This window comes from Parambassis ranga, chromosome 13, assembly GCF_900634625.1.
Source record: "Parambassis ranga chromosome 13, fParRan2.1, whole genome shotgun sequence".
NCBI classification, from domain to species: domain Eukaryota; kingdom Metazoa; phylum Chordata; class Actinopteri; family Ambassidae; genus Parambassis; species Parambassis ranga.
In genome coordinates, this window is record NC_041033.1 from 23,497,647 (window position 1) to 23,517,171 (window position 19,525).

A 19,525-nucleotide genomic window follows, 5' to 3' on the forward strand; every position below is an offset into this window, starting at 1 on the left:
CGATGAGCACAGGAGAGATCAGGGGCCGGACTGCAGGTCAGCATGCAGGTCTTGCAAAGAGAGAGAGAGAGAGCAAGGCACAGAACTACGAGGAAGACAGTAAACACAGATTATGAGACGATATTACCGTCAGGTAAGGTCAGCATGCAGGTCTTCAGACCAGTGTGAGCCAGACTAAGGAGAGAAAAGGAGAGGTTAGAGGGTGAGAGGGAAACTGCTCAGTGGATCATGTTTGTGCCCCCCGACAGCGTAGGCCTAGAGCAGCATAGCTGTGCTACACACTAGGTCTAAGGCTAACTGTACGCCTTACTAAACAGAAAAGTTTTAAGTCTAGTCTTAAAGGTGGAGGCAGTGTCTGCCTCTCGGACCCAGATTGGTAACTGGTTCCATAATAGCGGTGCCTGATAGCTGAAAGCTCGTCCTCCCATTCTACTTCTATGAATCCTAGGAACTACTAGTAAACCTGCACTCAGAGATCTGAGTGTCCTATTAGGAACATATGGTACAATCAGGTCCTGCAGATACAATGGAGCCAGTCCATGAAGAGCCTTGTAGGTTAGAAGAAGGATCTTGAAGTGTATTCTTGAGTCCACTGGGAGCCAGTGAAGAGACGCTAGGACAGGAGTGATATGATCCCTTTGGCTGCTTCCTGTCAGAACTCTAGCTGCTGCTTCTGGATCAGCTGCAGACTGTTGATGGAGTAATGTGGACATCCTGACAATAAAGAGTTGCAGTAGTCCAGTCTTGAAGTGACAAAAGCATGGATGAGCTTTTCAGCATCACTCTGAGAGAGGATGCTCCTGATCTTAGTAATATTCCGCAGGTGAAAGAAAGCGGTCTTGGAGACCTGCTTAATATGAGAGACAAACGACATGTCTTGATCAAAGATAACTCCAAGGTTCCTCACAGCCACTCGCCAAAATCCATCCAGAGAGAAAGTATTATCTGATAAACTAGTTCTGAGATGTTTCGGTCCAAAAACAATGACCTCAGTCTTGTCTGAGTTTAATAGTAAAAAGTTGGAGGACATCCAGTCCTTTATGTCCTTTAGACACGCCTGTAGTCTGACTAGCGGCTCCGTTTCTTCAGGCTTCATGGATAAATACAGCTGGGTATCATCAGCATAACAATGAAGGTTTATGCCGTCGGTTCTAGCACAGAACCCTGTGGAACACCGTGATTAACCCTTGTACCTGTGGAAGTTATAACCTATAGATGTGTAATAATGTATGTATACACGTAAAAACTGATGTAAATAGACATGATTAACACCAATAGTGACTTAAAAGTGAAATATATAGTTTGGTTCATTAAATTTTAAGACCTTTAAAAATTTCCAGTCTTGGAAATTATGTCTACATAGGTCGGACTAAACCCTCTGTAATTTTGTTTCCCTTAATTAGAATGAAATAAAAACTTGGCAGACATAATGTCCACAAGCTTAGCTACAGATTGAGATAACTAGATTGCTTCAGCTACATCATTTGTAAGGAGATATTCATTGTAAAAGTGTAAATTTTCAACAGACGAGGACATTTTTTTATCATTTATGCTTTGTGCCATCTTAATTTACAAAGAGCCAGAGGCATATAAATGAATACTTACACAACTGTGCAAATCTCCCAGGTGTCCCCTTATGACACCAAAAGTATTACAAATACACCTAGTGGTTGCTGAGATATACTCATAATTCATTTTGGGCATGCCATTTTCAAGCTGATGCCTTAAAAATGGGCTTGGGGTGGTTATAATAATAATAATAATAATGCATTGGTCTTATATTGCGTTTTTCTGCTCTGTTGGGCAGGCACTCAAAGCGCTTACATTGAGATGCATTATTCTTTCACACCACATTCACACAGTGGCAGTGGTAAGCTACCAGTGGTAGCCACAGCTCCCCAGGGGGAGACTGACGGAGACGTGGCTGCCAAGGTGCGCCTACGGCCTCTCCGACCACCGCCAATTCATTCATACGCTGTCATGGTTTCAGCCAGGTCTTTTATTTTGTAGTTCATTTTCTGTTTGTATTAGTTCTAGTTTTACTAGTCACTTCCTGTTTTATTTTGAAACTCGATCTTCCCCCTGTGTTTCAGTTCTGTTTACTTCCCCTTCCTCATGTGTGCTCCCTTCCCCCACCTGTGATTACCTGCTCCGCCCTAATGTGCTTCACCTGTGTCCAATTGTCTTCCCGCCCTCCTGTGTATAAAGCCTGTGTGTTTCCTGCCCCTTGTTGCCAGTTCGTTTTGTGAGTCTTCCATGCGACACAGCCGTCCAAGTAGCCTTTCTGCTCTTGTGATTTTTCCCTACGTGTTCTCGAGTAAGTTTTGGATTCTTGTGTGTTTTTTGGATTTGACTACTGCTTTTTTGCCTTTGCCTTTTGGATACCTTTGCCACGTTGACTGATCACCCGTGTACCGAACCCTGGCTTATATTAAAGGAACTGAGTTTGTTTTCACCTCCGGCTAAGTCTGCGTTTGTGTCCGCCATCTCACAACCCCTGACATTACGAACTGGCCAGTAAAGGACGCAGCAGACATGCAAGAGGTCGGAGCGGCTGTTAAAAGCCGAAGCCTTCAGTGGGCACCGTTTAAAATGGTGCGCCCCGGCTTCCTGTCCCGACCCCGGTGGTCCACCGCTCCCGAGTCCCTGTCCCGACCCCGGTGGTCCACCGCTCCCGAGCCCCAGTCCCGACCCCGGTGGTCCACCGCTCCCGAGCCCCAGTCCCGACGCCGGTGGTCCTTCGCCTCTGGTCTTCAGTTCCGACGCCGGTGGTCCCTCGCCTCTGGTCTCCAGCCCTGACGCAGGTGGTCCTCCCTCAGTTCTGGTTTCCTGTCCGGACCCCGGAGGGTCCTCGGCTCTGGTTTCCTGTCCGGACCCCGGAGGGTCCTCGGCTCTGGTTTCCTGTCCGGACCCCGGAGGGTCCTCGGCTCTGGTTTCCTGTCCGGACCCCGGAGGGTCCTCGGCTCTGGTTTCCAGTCTGGACCCCGGAGGGTCTTCTGCCTCGTCTTCGGTTCTGGCTTCCTGTCTGGACCCCGGAGGGTCTTCTGCCTCGTCTTCGGCTCTGGCTTCCACTCTGGACCCTGGAGGGTCTTCTGTCTCGTCCTCGCCGGCGTTCTGCCCGGACCCTGGTGGGTCAGCCTCATCGTCTCCGCCGACCTTCTGCCCTGACCCTGGTGGGTCAGCCTCATCGTCTCCGCCGACCTTCTGCCCTGACCCTGGAGGGTCAGCCTCCTCGTCTGGTGGGTCAGCCTCCTCGTCTCCGCTGACCGTCTGCCCTGAACCTGGTGGGTCAGCCTCCTCGTCTCCGCTGACCGTCTGCCCTGAACCTGGTGGGTCAGCCTCCTCGTCTCCGCTGACCTTCTGCCCTGAACCTGGTGGGTCAGTCCCATCGTCTTCGCTGGTCTTCTGCCCGGACCCAGGAGGGTCCGCCTCGCCTTCCTCGCTGGTCTTCTGCCCGGACCCAGGAGGGTCCGCCTCGCCTTCCTCGCTGGTCTTCTGCCCGGACCCAGGAGGGTCCGCCTCGCCTTCCTCGCTGGTCTTCAGCCCGGACCCAGGAGGGTCCGTTGTCTCGTCCTCGCTGGTCTTCTGCCCGGACCCAGGAGGGTCCGCCTCGCCTTCCTCGCTGGTCTTCAGCCCGGACCCAGGAGGGTCCGTCGTCTCGTCCTCGCTGGTCTTCAGCCCGGACCCAGGAAGGTCCGTCGTCTCGTCCTCGCTGGTGGTCTTCCGCCCGGACCCTGGAGGGTCCGCGTCTCCGTCTCTGTTGTTTTTCCGCCCGGACTCTGGAGGGGCCGCGTCTCTATCTCTGTTGTTCTTCCGCCCAGACCCTGGAGGGTCTGCAACCTCGTCTCTGGTGTTCCCCTGCCGTTTCTCTCGACCCTGGGAAATCTCGGCCTTCTCAGCCTCTGGCCTTGCTCTCTGAGCCCCCCCAGACTTCGTCACGCTGGGTCTCTACCCAGTTTTCTGAGTTTTTGTTTTCTGGACTCTTATTAGACTGATTTTTTTTTTTGCTCCCTGTGTTTTTGTTCAGACTGGTGGTTTCTAGTGGAACGTCTGGGAGCCGTTCCTTGAGGGGGGGGTACTGTCATGGTTTCAGCCAGGTCTTTTATTTTGTAGTTCATTTTATGTTTGTATTAGTTCTAGTTTTACTAGTCACTTCCTGTTTTATTTTGAAACTCGATCTTCCCCCTGTGTTTCAGTTCTGTTTACTTCCCCTTCCTCATGTGTGCTCCCTTCCCCCACCTGTGATTACCTGCTCCGCCCTAATGTGCTTCACCTGTGTCCAATTGTCTTCCCGCCCTCCTGTGTATAAAGCCTGTGTGTTTCCTGCCCCTTGTTGCCAGTTCGTTTTGTGAGTCTTCCATGCGACACAGCCGTCCAAGTAGCCTTTCTGCTCTTGTGATTTTTCCCTACGTGTTCTCGAGTAAGTTTTGGATTCTTGTGTGTTTTTTGGATTTGACTACTGCTTTTTTGCCTTTGCCTTTTGGATACCTTTGCCACGTTGACTGATCACCCGTGTACCGAACCCTGGCTTATATTAAAGGAACTGAGTTTGTTTTCACCTCCGGCTAAGTCTGCGTTTGTGTCCGCCATCTCACAACCCCTGACATACGCATTCATACACCAAAAAGACTTTAAGCTTTCTAAAACAGGAGCCTGTTCATATAGCCCTGTGCAAGAAACACACCTTTCTGCTATCGAGCAATCAAAGCTGAGGCGTGACTGGGTCAGGCAGGTGTTTGGCTCATCCTTCTCTGGTGAGAAGATACATCATCCAGAAGCACGGCATAAACTTTCATTGTTATGCTGATGATACCCAGCTGTATTTATCCATGAAGCCTGAAGAAACGGAGCCGCTAGTCAGACTACAGGCGTGTCTAAAGGACATAAAGGACTGGATGTCCTCCAACTTTTTACTATTAAACTCGGACAAGACTGAGGTCATTGTTTTTGGACCGAAACATCTCAGAACTAGTTTATCAGATAATACTTTCTCCCTGGATGGAATTACTCTGGCCTCCAGTACGACTGTGAGGAACCTTGGAGTTATCTTTGATCAAGACATGTCGTTTGTCTCTCATATTAAGCAGGTCTCCAGGACCGCTTTCTTTCACCTGCGTAATATTACTAAGATCAGGAGCATCCTCTCTCAGAGTGATGCTGAAAAGCTCATCCATGCTTTTGTCACTTCAAGACTGGACTACTGCAACTCTTTATTGTCAGGATGTCCACATTACTCCATCAACAGTCTGCAGCTGATCCAGAACGCAGCAGCTAGAGTTCTGACAGGAAGCAGCCAAAGGGATCATATCTCTCCTGTCCTAGCGTCTCTTCACTGGCTCCCAGTGGACTCAAGAATACACTTCAAGATCCTTCTTCTAACCTACAAGGCTCTTCATGGACTTGCTCCATTGTATCTGCAGGACCTGATTGTACCATATGTTCCTAATAGGACACTCAGATCTCTGAGTGCAGGTTTACTAGTAGTTCCTAGGATTCATAGAAGTAGAATGGGAGGAGGAGCTTTCAGCTATCAGGCACCGCTATTATGGAACCAGTTACCAATCTGGGTCCGAGAGGCAGACACTGCCTCCACCTTTAAGACTAGACTTAAAACTTTTCTGTTTAGTAAGGCGTACAGTTAGCCTTAGACCTAGTGTGTAGCACAGCTATGCTGCTCTAGGCCTACGCTGTCGGGGGGCACAAACATGATCCACTGAGCAGTTTCCCTCTCACCCTCTAACCTCTCCTTTTCTCTCCTTAGTCTGGCTCACACTGGTCTCAAGACCTGGATGATGACCTGCAGTCCGGCCCGTGAAGTCTCTCTTGCTCTACGTTGTCGGGGGGCACAAACACGATCCTCTGAACACCCTCTGACCTCTCCTCCACTCTCCTTAGTCTGGATCATACTGGGTAATATCGTCTCATAATCTGTGTTAACTGTCTTCCTTGTAGTTCTGTGCCTCGCTCTCGCTCTCTCTCTTTGCAGGTCTCAAGACCTGCATACTGACCTGCAGTCTCTCCTGTGCTCATCGACTTCACTAGCCCCTGCTGCTCATCCTTGCTATCAAATTACTATTCCTACTTATGGACCGACGATATATATAGATATCTATTACAATATAATCACTGTTTCATCTTGCTGTCATGTTTGCTCTGTACTGTATCATGTTTGTATCATGTTTGCTCCTCTCTCCCTCTCTCTCTTTCTCCTTCATCCTCTCTCTCTCTCTCTCTCTCTCTCTCTCTCCCTCATCCTCTCTGACTAGCGGCAGGACTGGTTCCCCCTTAAGTTGACGGGTCCTGCTCAAGGTTTCTTCCTCTTAAAGGGAGTTTTTCCTTGCCACAGTGCTCTTAGGGGGGTTCCTGTGAAGCGCTTTGAGACAATGTCTGATTGTAATATGCGCTATATAAATAAAACTGAATTGAATTGAATTGAATTGAGAGCAGAGGTGTTGCTAGTAGGGATGCACTGAAATGAAAATTCTTGGGCGAAACCCAAAACCGAAAATGAGGAATCCAAGGCCGAAAACCGAAACAAAACCTATTATGCCACTTATTAGTACCATTGCATTTATGGCTGTGTACTAACCTCACTAAAATCAAAGCATTGCAAATGCATAACTTAATATTAATGTTTCAAAGAATAAAGCAATATTTATTTAGCACATTCCAACAAAGCACAATAAAATTAATAATTATTAAAGCTGCAAGCAGCATTGCGGGCCATCGCTGTCCCCTCTCCTCTGCCCTCATCACCTATGCTGTCTTCTCTTATGCTCTCCTCTCCTCTCATTTCCAGAGACGTACAACACACACATGTTTACATCACAATTTTCCTGCTGCCAGTAGGTAGTGCTGTGACTGTATCATCCTATTAGCATATATATCTGTTCAGACTGGGGTCCATAGCAGTACTGTAAGATTTTGTCCACATTGCATGAAGTATATGGGTAGTACTGCATAAAATACAGTTTCTTTGTGATGGCGAATGGTCAAACTTTGAGGCCACGCCCCCGCCACACTGTAAGACTTTAGAAAGAGTTTTGGAATGCATCTATTCCCTATGGTGTCCTAAGTGGACACGGTAAATTTCAGCTCAATTGGATGAAGTATGCGAGGCGTGAAAAGTTTTGTAGCAGGATCACAACTCGCCAAAAATGACCACAAAATTCAGGATGGCAGACTTCCTTTTGGGTTTGGAGGGGGGGTCCAAGAGACTTTTTTGTGCTTCTTGGTGTAACACACAGGTGTACCGAGTTTTATAATCCTACTCAAAACAGGCCAGGGGGGCAGGCAGAAAAACCTATGAAAACACAACATTTTGTGTAGCCAATAGGATCTGACTGAACACATCAGACACTGAGGGCGCGCTGTGCACTTCTCTGTCTCCAAGCGGTTCTACATATCCATGCGGCCTGGATCATTTCATGTGTGCTCCAAGTATGATCTTTATAACGTGGATGAATACCGTGATGAAGTGCAGAGAATGCGTGCTGGCGGTCTAAGCCAGCACGTGTACTTTTTAACGTTTTCACTCTGTGGCCCGTCTCTTTGCTTAGAAGGCGCTTTAGTGCTGCATTTAAAAGAATAACGTCAGCTGCAGATGCATCAGAGGAGCAGATCTCTTTAGTTTAGCTGCTCAAATGGAGCAGGAAAAGACACCGCCGACATGGCAAATCTGTAATGTTAAAAGGCCACGTCCAGGGCCAGTTGGTGTGGTTCCTAAATATTTACTTCCCCCAGTACAACCAAATGATTTAATCTCACACGTCTTTTCTCTGTTTGCTGATTGGTGAGAACACAGTCATAGCTGAGGATTTTAATTGCTATTCCGTTGTCTAGAAGGGCTAGAGCTGTATTGGATACCTGCAGTGAACTGGATCGAGTGAATACCTGGTGTGTTTTACATCCTAATAATAAGTAGAGAAGATTGAAGCAAGGCGTCTTGAAGTTTTCTTGAAGACGTTTCGCTGCTCATCCAGCAACTGTTTGGTGGAGAAACATGAGCAGCGAAATGTCTTCAAGAAAACTCTACAAGTCCAGACGCCTTGCTTTAATCTTCTCTACGTATGATGACCTGGATGACTGAGAATCTTCATCAACATCCTAATGATAAAGCATTTATTTTACTCTGGTGCGCATAAAACGTGCACAGGACCTTTATCTCTTGCAGATGTTATGGTTTCAAAGAAGTTTTTGCACAATAAAGTCTGTTATATCATTTATATGGTGTAAAAAGACCCAGGTTAAGATACAGTTTTCTCCCTTTGCCCATTGAAAGGGACTGTGGAATCTAATCTCAATGTAGATAAAACCAGATGGGTATCCCAGTCAGGTGCAGTCAAGCCTGAGGACTGGATGACCTGTGTTGCTGGTCCTCCAAAGTTCTGGTGTCGAGCTCTGTCTGAGGCAATTCAAGATTTTATATAGGCTCTATATGACTCCTGAAGCTACACATAGAATGAACCCAGCTCTGTCAGAACTTTGTGCTAACTGTCAGTCCGCTGCTGGATCATTCTTTCATTGGTTGTGGAGCTGTCCTCGGGTCCAGCAGTTCTGGATCATAACTCTGCAACAGTTTAATGTAATTTTCAAGCAACCTCTACATCTGGGTGCAAGGACCTGCTTACTGGGACTTTATGATGAGTTATGCTGACTTTCACAGTATGGACCTCTTCCACGTTCTGGACCTATGGATCTCTGACAACATTCCTGCTCTTAATCAATGGCAACAAACTTTGAGGAGCATTGTTCCTTTCAAAGCCTTTTCTGCAGCATTGAAGGATCAACTCTTTTTATTCTACCGGACCTGGGATCTGGTTCTGGACCATGTGTGGAAAAAGAATGTAGACATATAGCCTGACAGGACATTATATCTATGTATTTTGTTGCCTATTTGTTGTGGTGCTGTACTTTTGTGTTGCCCTCACAGATTTACTTTGCAGAAAAAACTTTAATAAAAATATGTTTGAAAAAACAAAAAGATCAGCTTGTGTCCAGCAGCAGGACATGTCCCACAGGTCTCTGAGGGTGCTGTGATCAGACCTTTACTTAAAAACCTTCTCTTGAGCCCACATCTGATCAAAGTACAGACCCATCTCCAACCTCCCACTTCTGTCTGTTCTTCACTGTCTGTTGATGTTTGTGGAACATTCAGTCTCTGCTCATACCAGAGGGACCTACCAGGAGGACTTAGTCTCTGTCTGTAAATGTCCTTTAAGCTGATTGGACCACAGACAGCTGTGTCTCTGTCCAATGGATCAATGGGACATATTTCAGACTGGAACCAGTCCAACATGTTTTCACTGCTAATATTTCATACAGTCACAGAACATGTGCTCAGTGCTGCTGCTGCTGTCTGTGCAGCTCATGTTGGTCTTTGTTGTCTCTCAGTCCCCCAGGTGGAGGTGGACTCAGAGGTGGAGTCTGTCCAGCTGCCATTAAAAACCACAGCTGACCTGCCTGAAGACACTAAAGTGGAGTGGAGGGACAGATACTACTACAGGACAGTCCATGTGTATGAGAACGGCTCTGACCGACCTGCAGACCAGGACCAGTTTTACAGAAACTAGGGGTGGGCGAATCGATCTAAATATCGATAGTATCGATACCAACGTTAGGATCAGTAATTACTCGATACTGGCGTGATTAGATCGATATTTCTGTGGAAGTTTCTCTTCTATATCTTCAACAACTTTATTCGCGGTGCAGCGCTCCTCTCTCTCTCTGCTCAGTGCGCAGGCGCACTCCGCCCCTCCCCCTCCTTCTCCACTCGGCCGGAGCAGACGAAGCTCCTGATTGGCTGTAAAGTACAGCTAGCGTGCTGGAGACAGCAGAGAGGAAGAGGAGCGCTGTTTGGAGTTATTTCACAGCGACAGACGAGAAGAAGAAACTGCTACTTGTGAGGTGCAGGAAAGCGACCTGCCGCTGTGGAAACACAACTCATTTACACAAACATAAAGCAGCAGAGCCCAAAGACCTCGAGCTGCAGAGTAAACAGAGGGAGGAGGAAGAGGCAGATCCCCAAACATGAACCAGAGACAGTGGTCACTGACAAAGGCTTTACTGCAAAACACTCATGAATATCCAGGTAGATGATTTAAAGAAGTGAAGGGTTAGATTCAGTAATCTGCAGCATGAATTAATATTGTCTTTCTGAGTGCAGTAATAAGACCTGCAGTTTTAGCAGAATGACTGAACTGTCATATCACCACCTGAAATAAATCTCGTTTTTCTCAAATTCCAAAATATATCTAATAATGTAATTATATAAGTTTATATAATGATATGTATTTCAGTATGATTAATATGATTATGCTTTGGTGATAACTGTTGAAGGATCTTTATTCTTCATATTTAGGCTCCATGCAGATAGGTGTTAAACTTTTATAAAAGTATCTTAGTCATGCTGTTTCACCTACATGATTCACAAAGAGCCATGGCTGTCACAAGGAGCATTGCTGACATGATTGTGAAGTTAAAATTTCAAACAGTTCTGCACTTTTGTTTGCAGCTTGATTTACTTAACAAATGTTTCTTGTGTATTATTATTCTGCTAATCACGATAATCTATTTAAAGGCAAAAAAGAAGGCAAAAAATAATTATTTATGATCATGAAATTTCAAAGTAAAAGTATCGGTATCGGTATTGGTATCGGCGATACTGGCCCTGTATTTACTTGGTATCGGATCGATACTGAAATCTTCAGTATCGCCCACCCCTAACAGAAACAGAACAAAGATGAATGAAGACCTGCTGAGAACTGGAGACCTCAGTCTGACCCTGAGACGCCCCACATGGACAGACAACCGCACCTACACCTGCACCGTCTACAACAAGGAGGGAGACATCCTGATGAAGAAACAAGTGGAGCTCAAAGTCAGAGGTCAGTGTGTGTGTGTGTGTTTGTGTTTGCGTGCATGCGTGTGTGCAGCTCATGTTGGTCTTTGTTGTCTCTCAGTCCACCAGGTGGAGGTGGACTCAGGGGTGGAGTCTGTCCAGCTGCCATTTAAAACCACAGCTGACCTGCCTGAAGACACTAAAGTGAAGTGGAGGGACAGGAACTACAGGACAGTCCACGTGTATGAGAACGGCTCTGACCGACCTGCAGACCAGGACCAGGTTTACAGAAACAGAACAAAGATGAATGAAGACCTGCTGAGGACTGGAGACCTCAGTCTGACCCTGAGACCCCCCACAGATGGAGACAAGGACACCTACACCTGCACCGTCTACAAGGAGGGAGACATCCTGATGGAGAAACAAGTGAAGCTCAATGTCAGAGGTCAGTGTGTGTCTGTGTCTGTGTGTGTGTGTGTGTGTCTGTGTCTGTGTCTGTGTCTGTGTGTGTGTGTTGGTAGAAGACTATCTGTGCTGGTTGATAATGTGTGAACAGTCAACAAGATGGGGTGCCTGTTCGAGCACAGGTAGATGAGACAGGAGTCTGGCGTAGATCATCAGGAATGTATTCCACTGATCTGCAACAGTGAATAGTAATACATAATAATACATAAACTATCACAGTTCATAAACGTTTCAATAAACACAAATGTGTTTAAACATATCCGTCTGCTTTACAACATAAATACAGCTGAACACTGGCGTTATTCACATAATCCAGGGGTCTCAAACTCAACTTACCTGGGGGGCCACTGGGGGTAGAGCCTGGTTGAGGCTGTGCCGCATTAAGTATTTCACAAAAAAGAGTTTCAGATTTTCTAAAAAAGTACAACTGGTCCAATCTTCTCAATCTTTATTATTATTATTACATGGATTTTAACTCAACATGTCAAACTGTGTTCGATGCTGTGGCTCCACTAAAAACGAGGCCTTCCAAACCCAGACCTAAGGCGTGGATAAATGATGCTACACGTGCCAGGTGCACAGACACAGTCATTTTCTTGGAGAATTCCACTGAAGTATGTGAGAAATTGGTTGTGAGCACTAGGGCCCTGATGACTCTCCCTTCTTATGATCCTTCCATCTCTGTCACATGCTCGGCTGTGTTCAACCAGTTTGAGCATGTCAGCCTGCCCTTTCTGAGAGACATAATGGATCATATGAAACCTGCTGGGTCTCCCAGTGATCCAGTCCCATCTCGTCTTTTTAAAGGGGTCTGCTCTACACTGGCACCACATTTGCTTAACATTATAAACAGCAGTTTGTCAAGTGGGAGTGTACCTGTGAGTTTTAAGCATGCGGTGGTGACACCACTGGTTAAAAAGCCTGGCTTAGATCTCTCTGTGCTTTCTAATTTTAGGCCAATTTCTAAACTCCTGTTTCTTTCTAAGATTCTGGAGAAAATAGTCTACTGTCAGCTGTATTCTTTTTTAGAGGGGCACCTCCTTCTTGAGGTGTTTCAGTCTGGGTTTAGAACCCGTCACAGTACGGAGTCAGCACTGTTGAGGGTTTTTAAAGGTGTTCTTTTAGCTTCAGACATGGGTCACTGTGTTGCTCTGGTTCTGTTGGACCTAACAGCGGCCTTCGATACAGTGGACCATCAGATCCTCTTGTCTCGCCTGGAGAGCTGGGTGGGCATCCATGGTGGTGCTTTAGACTGGTTCAGGTCCTACCTAACAGGGAGAACCTTTTGTGTACAACTGGAACTGGGAGTCACATGCAGCACCTCTTACATGTGGCGTTCCTCAAAGCTCTATACTTGTCCCTCTTCTTTTCTCCCTGTATATACTTCCTCCTGGATCTATTTTCAGAAAGCATGGTGTCACATTTCACTGTTATGCTGGTGACTGTCAAATTTATCTGCCACTAAAACAGGGAGAGGCTTCTTGTGTAGACAAACGTTTAGACCGTATTGCAGAGATTAAGGCATGGATGTCATTAAACTTTCTCAGCCTAAATGACGAAAAAACTGAAGTCATGTTGCTCGGCCCTTGTGATGCTTCCAAAATTCATGTGGATCTGGGTCCTCTGAGTCAACATGTGACACAAACAGCCACAAATCTGGGGGTAAAAATGGACAGTGGTCTGAAATTCGATGTGCAGATCAAATCAGTTGTCAAGTCCAGTTTTTATCATTTACGACAACTAGCCAAAGTCAAGCCATTTTTATCAAGACATCACTTTGAGATTTTAATCCATGCTTTTATCTCATGCAGACTTGACTACTGTAATGCACTTTATGTTGGGCTCAGCCAGATGCTGCTGTCTTGTCTGCAATTAATTCAAAATGTTAAAAATTCGACTTTTAACAGGCACCAAAAAATTTGAGCACATCACTCCGGTTTTAGCTTCCATTCATTGGCTCCCTTAATGGCCTCGCCCCACAGTACCCCAAAGTATCCGTCCGACCTGCTTCAGCCATACACTCCCTCACGCTCTCTCAGGTCGGCAGATCAGTCTCTTTTAATAGTCCCACAAACAAAGAGGAAATCTAGAGGGGATCGTGCTTTCGCAGTCACTGCCCCCAAACTATGGAACAATCTGCCCCTGCACATTAGGCAGGCTGACTCTCTTGCTGCTTTTAAATCCTCTCTGAAAACACACCTTTTCTCTTTGGCTTTTAACTCAGTCAGAGACGTTGACTTTTACTGTTTTATGTTTTTCCGGTATGTGTTTTATATGTTTTATATGCTTTTTTATTGGTGTACAGCACTTTGGCCAACAGGGTTGATTTTAAAGTGCTGTATAAATAAAGCTGAGTTGAGAATAACAGGCAATAACAAGAGAGGAAGCCAGATTTTGAAAGTAAACACACGCCCCTTTCTCTCGGAGTTTACCCCGAAGCCACGCCTCCCAACCAGTCTGTGACTTCGGCCATCATGCACGTACCTCTCTGGTGCAGGAAGAGAGTGACAACCAGCCAATACTCCGCGCAGGGTCCACCCAGAGGATTGGCTGATGTTTTTATGTTTTATAGCTTCAGATGATTCATATTCTTCGTTTTAAAGTTAAACTGCCGAACTAATCGGTTGCTATTGGATTGTAAAGAGAAGTTACACTAATTTAACAAAAAGTGCATCAGAATGAAATCTCCGACCCGACCTTTAATTCATTAATCGATTAATGATTAATTGATTCACTAAGACTAAAAGCTTTTAGCATTGTTTACTAAATAAACTGCATGTCATATTTCTTAATGAGTGACTTGCTGTACCATTTAGGATACAGTACAGACAATGAAATTTATGTAAAATAACAAAATCTATTATGAATAGAAATTAAATAAAATATGTCCAGCTGCTTTAACATGAAAAATAAGTTGTTCACTGGCGCTTGTTTACAGTGAGGGCAGCTACTGAGAGCACGGGTTCTATTCAACCAGCATCCTGATTAAAAAGAAAGAAAGAAACTCCAAGTACTTCATGTGAGCTGCGTATTCACAGCGAGCACAAATGGAAATGCTGATTAACACGCGGCAGTCTCCTAGTTTGATCCATTCTGGGACTATATTCTGACGGAGCACTGCTACATGCGCACTGAGATCACGCCGCACCTCTTCAGGTCATCAAGGTAACTACGCCTGACCTCGCTGCTGAAGCTCGTTTCAGCCCAACCAGGTCAAAATGTTTCATTAGTTGTTTCAGTCTCTGTGATAAGAAGTCGCTGTGGTCATGTGACAGGAAGTCCTCAGGCCTTCGCATCCAGCATCTCCAGCAGCAGTTTGTGCAGCGGGACGCGCTGGTGGCGGTGCAGCCGCAGGAAGGTCTGCACGGCCCGGCCGGCGGTCTGCCGCAGCAGGGGGAGCGTCATCAGCAGGCGGCCCGCCCAATGCTGCTCCCGCCGGGACGACTCGTACTCCTGCAGGGCCTCATGGAGCCCATCCTGGAACCATGTGATCGTTAGCGGTCCTGTTTGAACATCAGCGATCAGAGTTATTGATCAGAATCTGATCAGTGTCTGCATAGACTGTATAATGATGGCAGCTCAGAGCGGCCATGGAGGTCCAAAGTGGAGTGAAAGCCATAGTTCTGATAGAGGTCATGGTCCGACCATACAAACCTTCAAATACATTCAAAGAAACAGTCCAGATCGTCCTTGTAGCTTCAGTCTGAGCTGTTTCCCACATTCATGTCTGCAGACATTCATGTGTTGGAACACCGAGCACATACAGCAGGAAAGAGACGGACCATGCTGTCACTGTCTGATGATTGTTGGTAGAATCTTCAGCAGTCTGCAGGAAGGTGGATGGAGGAGCAGCACGCTGTCCTCATCACATCAGAGCCTTCTACAAGAGCTCGCAAGGCCCCAACAAGTCAGAGGCAACAAAAGGCTCGAGCTACATCAGCTGGTGCTGTCAGAGCTCTGAGAAGGTGAAGAACATGCTGCTCCCACAGCTACATCAGCTGGTGCTGTCAGAGCTCTGAGAAGGTGAAGAACATGCTGCTCCCACAGCTACATCAGCTGGTGCTGTCAGAGCTCTGAGAAGGTGAAGAACATGCTCAGGGGTGGAGTGGGACAACTTTTCAGCCCGGGAGTTTAATGGCTAAGACTGGCCCATTATTGACCACGTGAAAAATTAGGCAAACATTTAGCATATAACATAAATGTTTTATTACAGTACGGAAAATTCATTAATAACAAATAATAACAAATAAATCTTGGCCTCTTCTTGTCCCTGTGCCTGTTTTTACCCTGGGCTATTGTAGACTCACTGGACACTGCCACTCTTACCAGTAACCAGTTTGACAAGTCCTGATCCACTGAGCCAGGATGAAGAATGTCTGTGTGTGTGTGTGTGTCTGTCTGTGTGTGTGTGTGTTTCCTGATAAAGGTGTGTCTCAGTCAGACTGGTTTGTGTGCGTTCCAGGTGAGATACAGGTTTCAGGTGAGCTTCCTCATCAGAGCGACTGAGTGAGTGAGAACACAAGGACTGAGAGGACTCTATGAGAGGACACTATTTGGACAATCTAACAACTCTGTGAGGACACTATGACGTCTCTGTGAGGGTCTGGATCCTGGTGAAGGTAACAGGTGTGGACAGAGAGGAGTAAAGGTGGAGCAGACATGTTGTATGAGTGAATGAAAGACGTCTGCAGTTTGAGCTCCAATGTATCACTTCGGTCCACAGCTACAGGATTATTCTGAATGTAATATTACAACAAATACAACACATCCCTCACCCCCTGCTGTGCACTTATCAGTCAGTCCTTTTTTTAAAGTTTAACAACTTGTTGTTTGTTAACAACCTGTTTTGGGTCATTTCAGACAGAGATTAGGAGGAAGATGAACAAATGTTATTGTCAACATAATTCACTTTATTTCTTTCATGAGAAATGAAAGTTTAGCATGACTCAGACTGAAGTGATACAGCAAAGGAGGTCGGTGCTGGATCAGTGCGGTCTGTCCTTCTCTGAATATTAGAAAACGCCGTACGGCGTATGACGTGAAAACAGGGTTTTAAGTACTGGCAAAATGTGATATGAATGGCTTGCGATATGTCTCAGGTGTCCTCTTTGTTGTCACAGGTTGTCCACATCAGCTCACTGTTTGCTGTCCCTGCAGTCACATTGTGGACTTTAGTCCTCTGTGTCCTGAGGGCTCAGCTGAACCTTTAACAGTGTCTCTGCTGCTTTAAAGCGTCTCTGAGCAGCTCTCAGATTTTCTGTCCTTCATCTCTGGATGACGTTGACACTGTGCAGAGCTCTGATTGGTCCCTTCAGGTCCCTCATAGTGTCTGCTGTGCTTTCAGGTTGTGTGGGTCCTCCTGTGCTGTGATTGGACGGAGCTCGGCCTGATCCTTCCTGTATGTGGAGCTGACGGTCAGGTTGGGTCGGAGCTGCTGAAGATGAAGGTGTTGGTGCTGTGTGTGATCCTCCTGCAGGGTAAGAGGAGCTTGCAGACTGAGTGTGGCTGTAAATGTGACTCTTGGACCTCGTTTGGACCATGAGCAGATTAAAGTTTATTTCCTGACAGGGCTCTAGAGTGCGGACTAATTTCTCAATGATGCAACCAAAAAATATCAGAGGTCACACTGGTACGACCAGCCGTGAGCGGGAGAACACGGACATATGCTGCACAGAGCTGGTGCTGTGTGCTAAAGCTTGTTCCATACTCCAAGAGAACAGAGAGATCTGTTCGTGTTCCCGAGGTGACGAGAACAAGAACTAAGTCCGTTTTGGTCCGGACTTTGTGAAACGTGTGTAGAACTCCTCATACATGTTAGCTCAGGTCTTCACCTCCAACAGCCTGCAGTCTCTTCTAGCTGTGGCTTTATTCAGACCTGCTGCTGGACTGAGGACAGACTAGAGCAGGGGTGGGCAATTATTTTTTGGGAGGGCCACGTAGACCTCCATTAGAAAAGCAAAGGGCCGCATTTGTTTCATAAATAATAATATGAATTGAGTTGGAGATCACTGGCACAGTGTCTACCTTTATCAATATGCTCTTGTTACATTTTCATCACTGTAAGCAGTGTTTCCCACAGACCAGTGTGTGGGGGCATCTCGGTGTCACATCGGTCGGAGAGTTGGTCATTGGGGTTTATAAAGGTTAAATATGCACCTGTGTACTTATCTGTGACAGTTTTAAAGCTACAAGAATTTTGAATCGAGTTAGTCAAATCTTAATTCCCTCAGTTAGTTCTGGGTGATAAGATGAATAAATACATGCTTTCTTGAACCCTGCAGGACCTTCCCCCCCTCAGCTCCATACAGTACAGGCCAGTAGAATGAGTTTGCTCAGACAGACCTGTCCTTTCTCATGTTTCCTGGATGACTCACCAAAAGTTCTTACTTTAATTTGAGCCTAGTTTAGTTCTAATCTAAGGAATGGATTACACAAACATCTGAAGCTGAAGGTTTTTATTTCACTATATGAACTCAACACTGACCTCATGTGTCCGCCTGTTCTTGTTTTGTTTTCTGGTAAAATAAAGGTTCAAATAAATAATGTGATATAACCACGTAAATACATTAATAGCATAAATACTATAATCAGATATATGGAACTACTAAAGTTACAACAAGGCAACTAACTGATTAATAAATCAGCTTTTGGTGTTATTATTCATTTGTGACTATGGACATATGACGTATAGTTTATCTCAACTGTAACCGTGTTTCACCTTAGGGTGCGATGTTCCATCATCTTCTCTGTGAACATATCCGCCGGTCCGGGCTCCTTCAACAGTCATGGTGCATTGAAAGGAGGAGCGGGCGGATCAGCTGCTCTTGGTGTGTGCGCATGCGTGTGCGCTTATGTGTGTACGTGTGTGTGAACGCGGACGGGAGGGAGAGAGAGAGTTGAATGAATGGAAAGATAGATATTATAAAATCGCATTGGCGAAAAAAAACCACAGAATCACTGTGTGGCGGAGGGTGTTGATGATGTGAACCGGTCTGAGTGTTGCTGGTTGTATGTTGAAACACTCCCGCACAGAGCAGCAGATGATGTGAAGATATTTTTACAGAAGAAAACCATTAGAGTTCAAACTATTTTTAAAAACGATCAAATCCCAAAGCTCTGAAAGTTGGACAAGGTCTGAGCTTTTTAAGAGCAGATGTCGGCTGCAGCTCCGCGGAAACATGCGCCGTGGAGTTTCTTCACCTTTACCGTACATTTCAGCATAGTCACGCAGCATTTTTAAAGTGTGCACAGCGCGTCTCTCCAAAGAGTAGATGGATGAAGCAGCACTGCAGCTTAGAAGAGACAAGGAGGGTTGGAAAGACGTTAGCGGTAATGCCGTGCTGACAGCTGACTGTTGCTGCCTTCTTTATTCTTTCTTTCTTTCTTCTATTGTGTGCACAGTCTGCAGGCCGCATTGAAGACGCAGGCGGGCCGGATGTGGCCCGCGGGCCGTACTTTGCCCAGGTCTGGACTAGACCTAGGCTGGACTGGCTCCCACCCCGTGGGACACCAGGGTCCACAGCTAGCTGTTAGCATGCTAACGTGTGTGACAGTCCACAGAGGTCTGAGGTAGTGGCAGCTGCTCCTTCCTCACATCCTGTGGATAACATCAGTTCACTTGAATGTTTATTAAACTACATTCATGGCGTTTTCTACCTTTAAGGACAGTTTCTGTTTCTTCCTTCAGTGTCTGTTAAATGTGTGAACAGAGTTTATCTGACTGACCGTCCTCACACTGAGCAGACAGCAGCCAGCTCACTTTACTGTCTGTCTCTGTGTCCTCACAGCATCCTCTGTCATGACTGTGGATGTGTATGAGGGGGCGGAGTCAGTGCTGCTGCCCTGCCAGGACTCTTCTGTACCTCGTGACCCCACAGTGGTGTGGGTCCGCTACGGCTTTTTTAATCCAACCGTCCACCAGCGTGTCCGGGCTGGTGATGAACTAGCAGACCAAAACCAGGGGTACAAAGGCCGAACATCCATGAAGACTGATGCTCTGAGGACTGGAGACCTCAGCCTGACTCTGAGGAAGCCCCGCCTCTCTGACAGTGGAACCTACACCTGCATCATCACAGCGTTTGGAAAAGAACGAAGACTGGCAGATGTAGAGCTGCAGGTCAAAGGTCAGACACACACAGCTGCTCTAACATGTGAGCAGAGGTCAGTGCTGCAGACACGGGTCAGCTGGTTCATGTCTCCGTCTCTGTGTCCTCACAGTTC

The 19,525-nt window shown here is 46.4% G+C and overlaps 2 protein-coding genes across 2 annotated transcripts in view; both read left to right on the plus strand.

Moving 5' to 3' along the window:
* The window catches only part of LOC114444887 (uncharacterized), a 110,986-nt gene that overhangs the window by 67,259 nt on the left and 24,202 nt on the right, over nt 1-19,525 (plus strand). The gene's annotated exons all lie outside the window — the stretch shown is intronic.
* Nucleotides 10,731-16,777, plus strand: LOC114444925 (butyrophilin-like protein 9). The gene is made up of 4 exons (XM_028419824.1): nt 10,731-10,886; nt 10,962-11,285; nt 15,768-15,931; nt 16,650-16,777. The coding sequence occupies exons 1-3, from the start codon at nt 10,742-10,744 to the stop codon at nt 15,809-15,811; spliced, it is 513 nt and encodes a 170-aa protein (XP_028275625.1). The 5' UTR covers nt 10,731-10,741; the 3' UTR covers nt 15,812-15,931; nt 16,650-16,777.

Coding starts and splice junctions, on each gene's coding strand:
- LOC114444925 (XM_028419824.1), top strand. CDS start 10,742: ATGAATGAAGACCTGCTGAGAACTGGAGACCTCAGTCTGACCCTGAGA. Junction 10,887..10,961: donor AGTGGAGCTCAAAGTCAGAG/GTCAGTGTGTGT, acceptor GTTGTCTCTCAG/TCCACCAGGTGGAGGTGGAC. Junction 11,286..15,767: donor AGTGAAGCTCAATGTCAGAG/GTCAGTGTGTGT, acceptor TGTGCGTTCCAG/GTGAGATACAGGTTTCAGGT.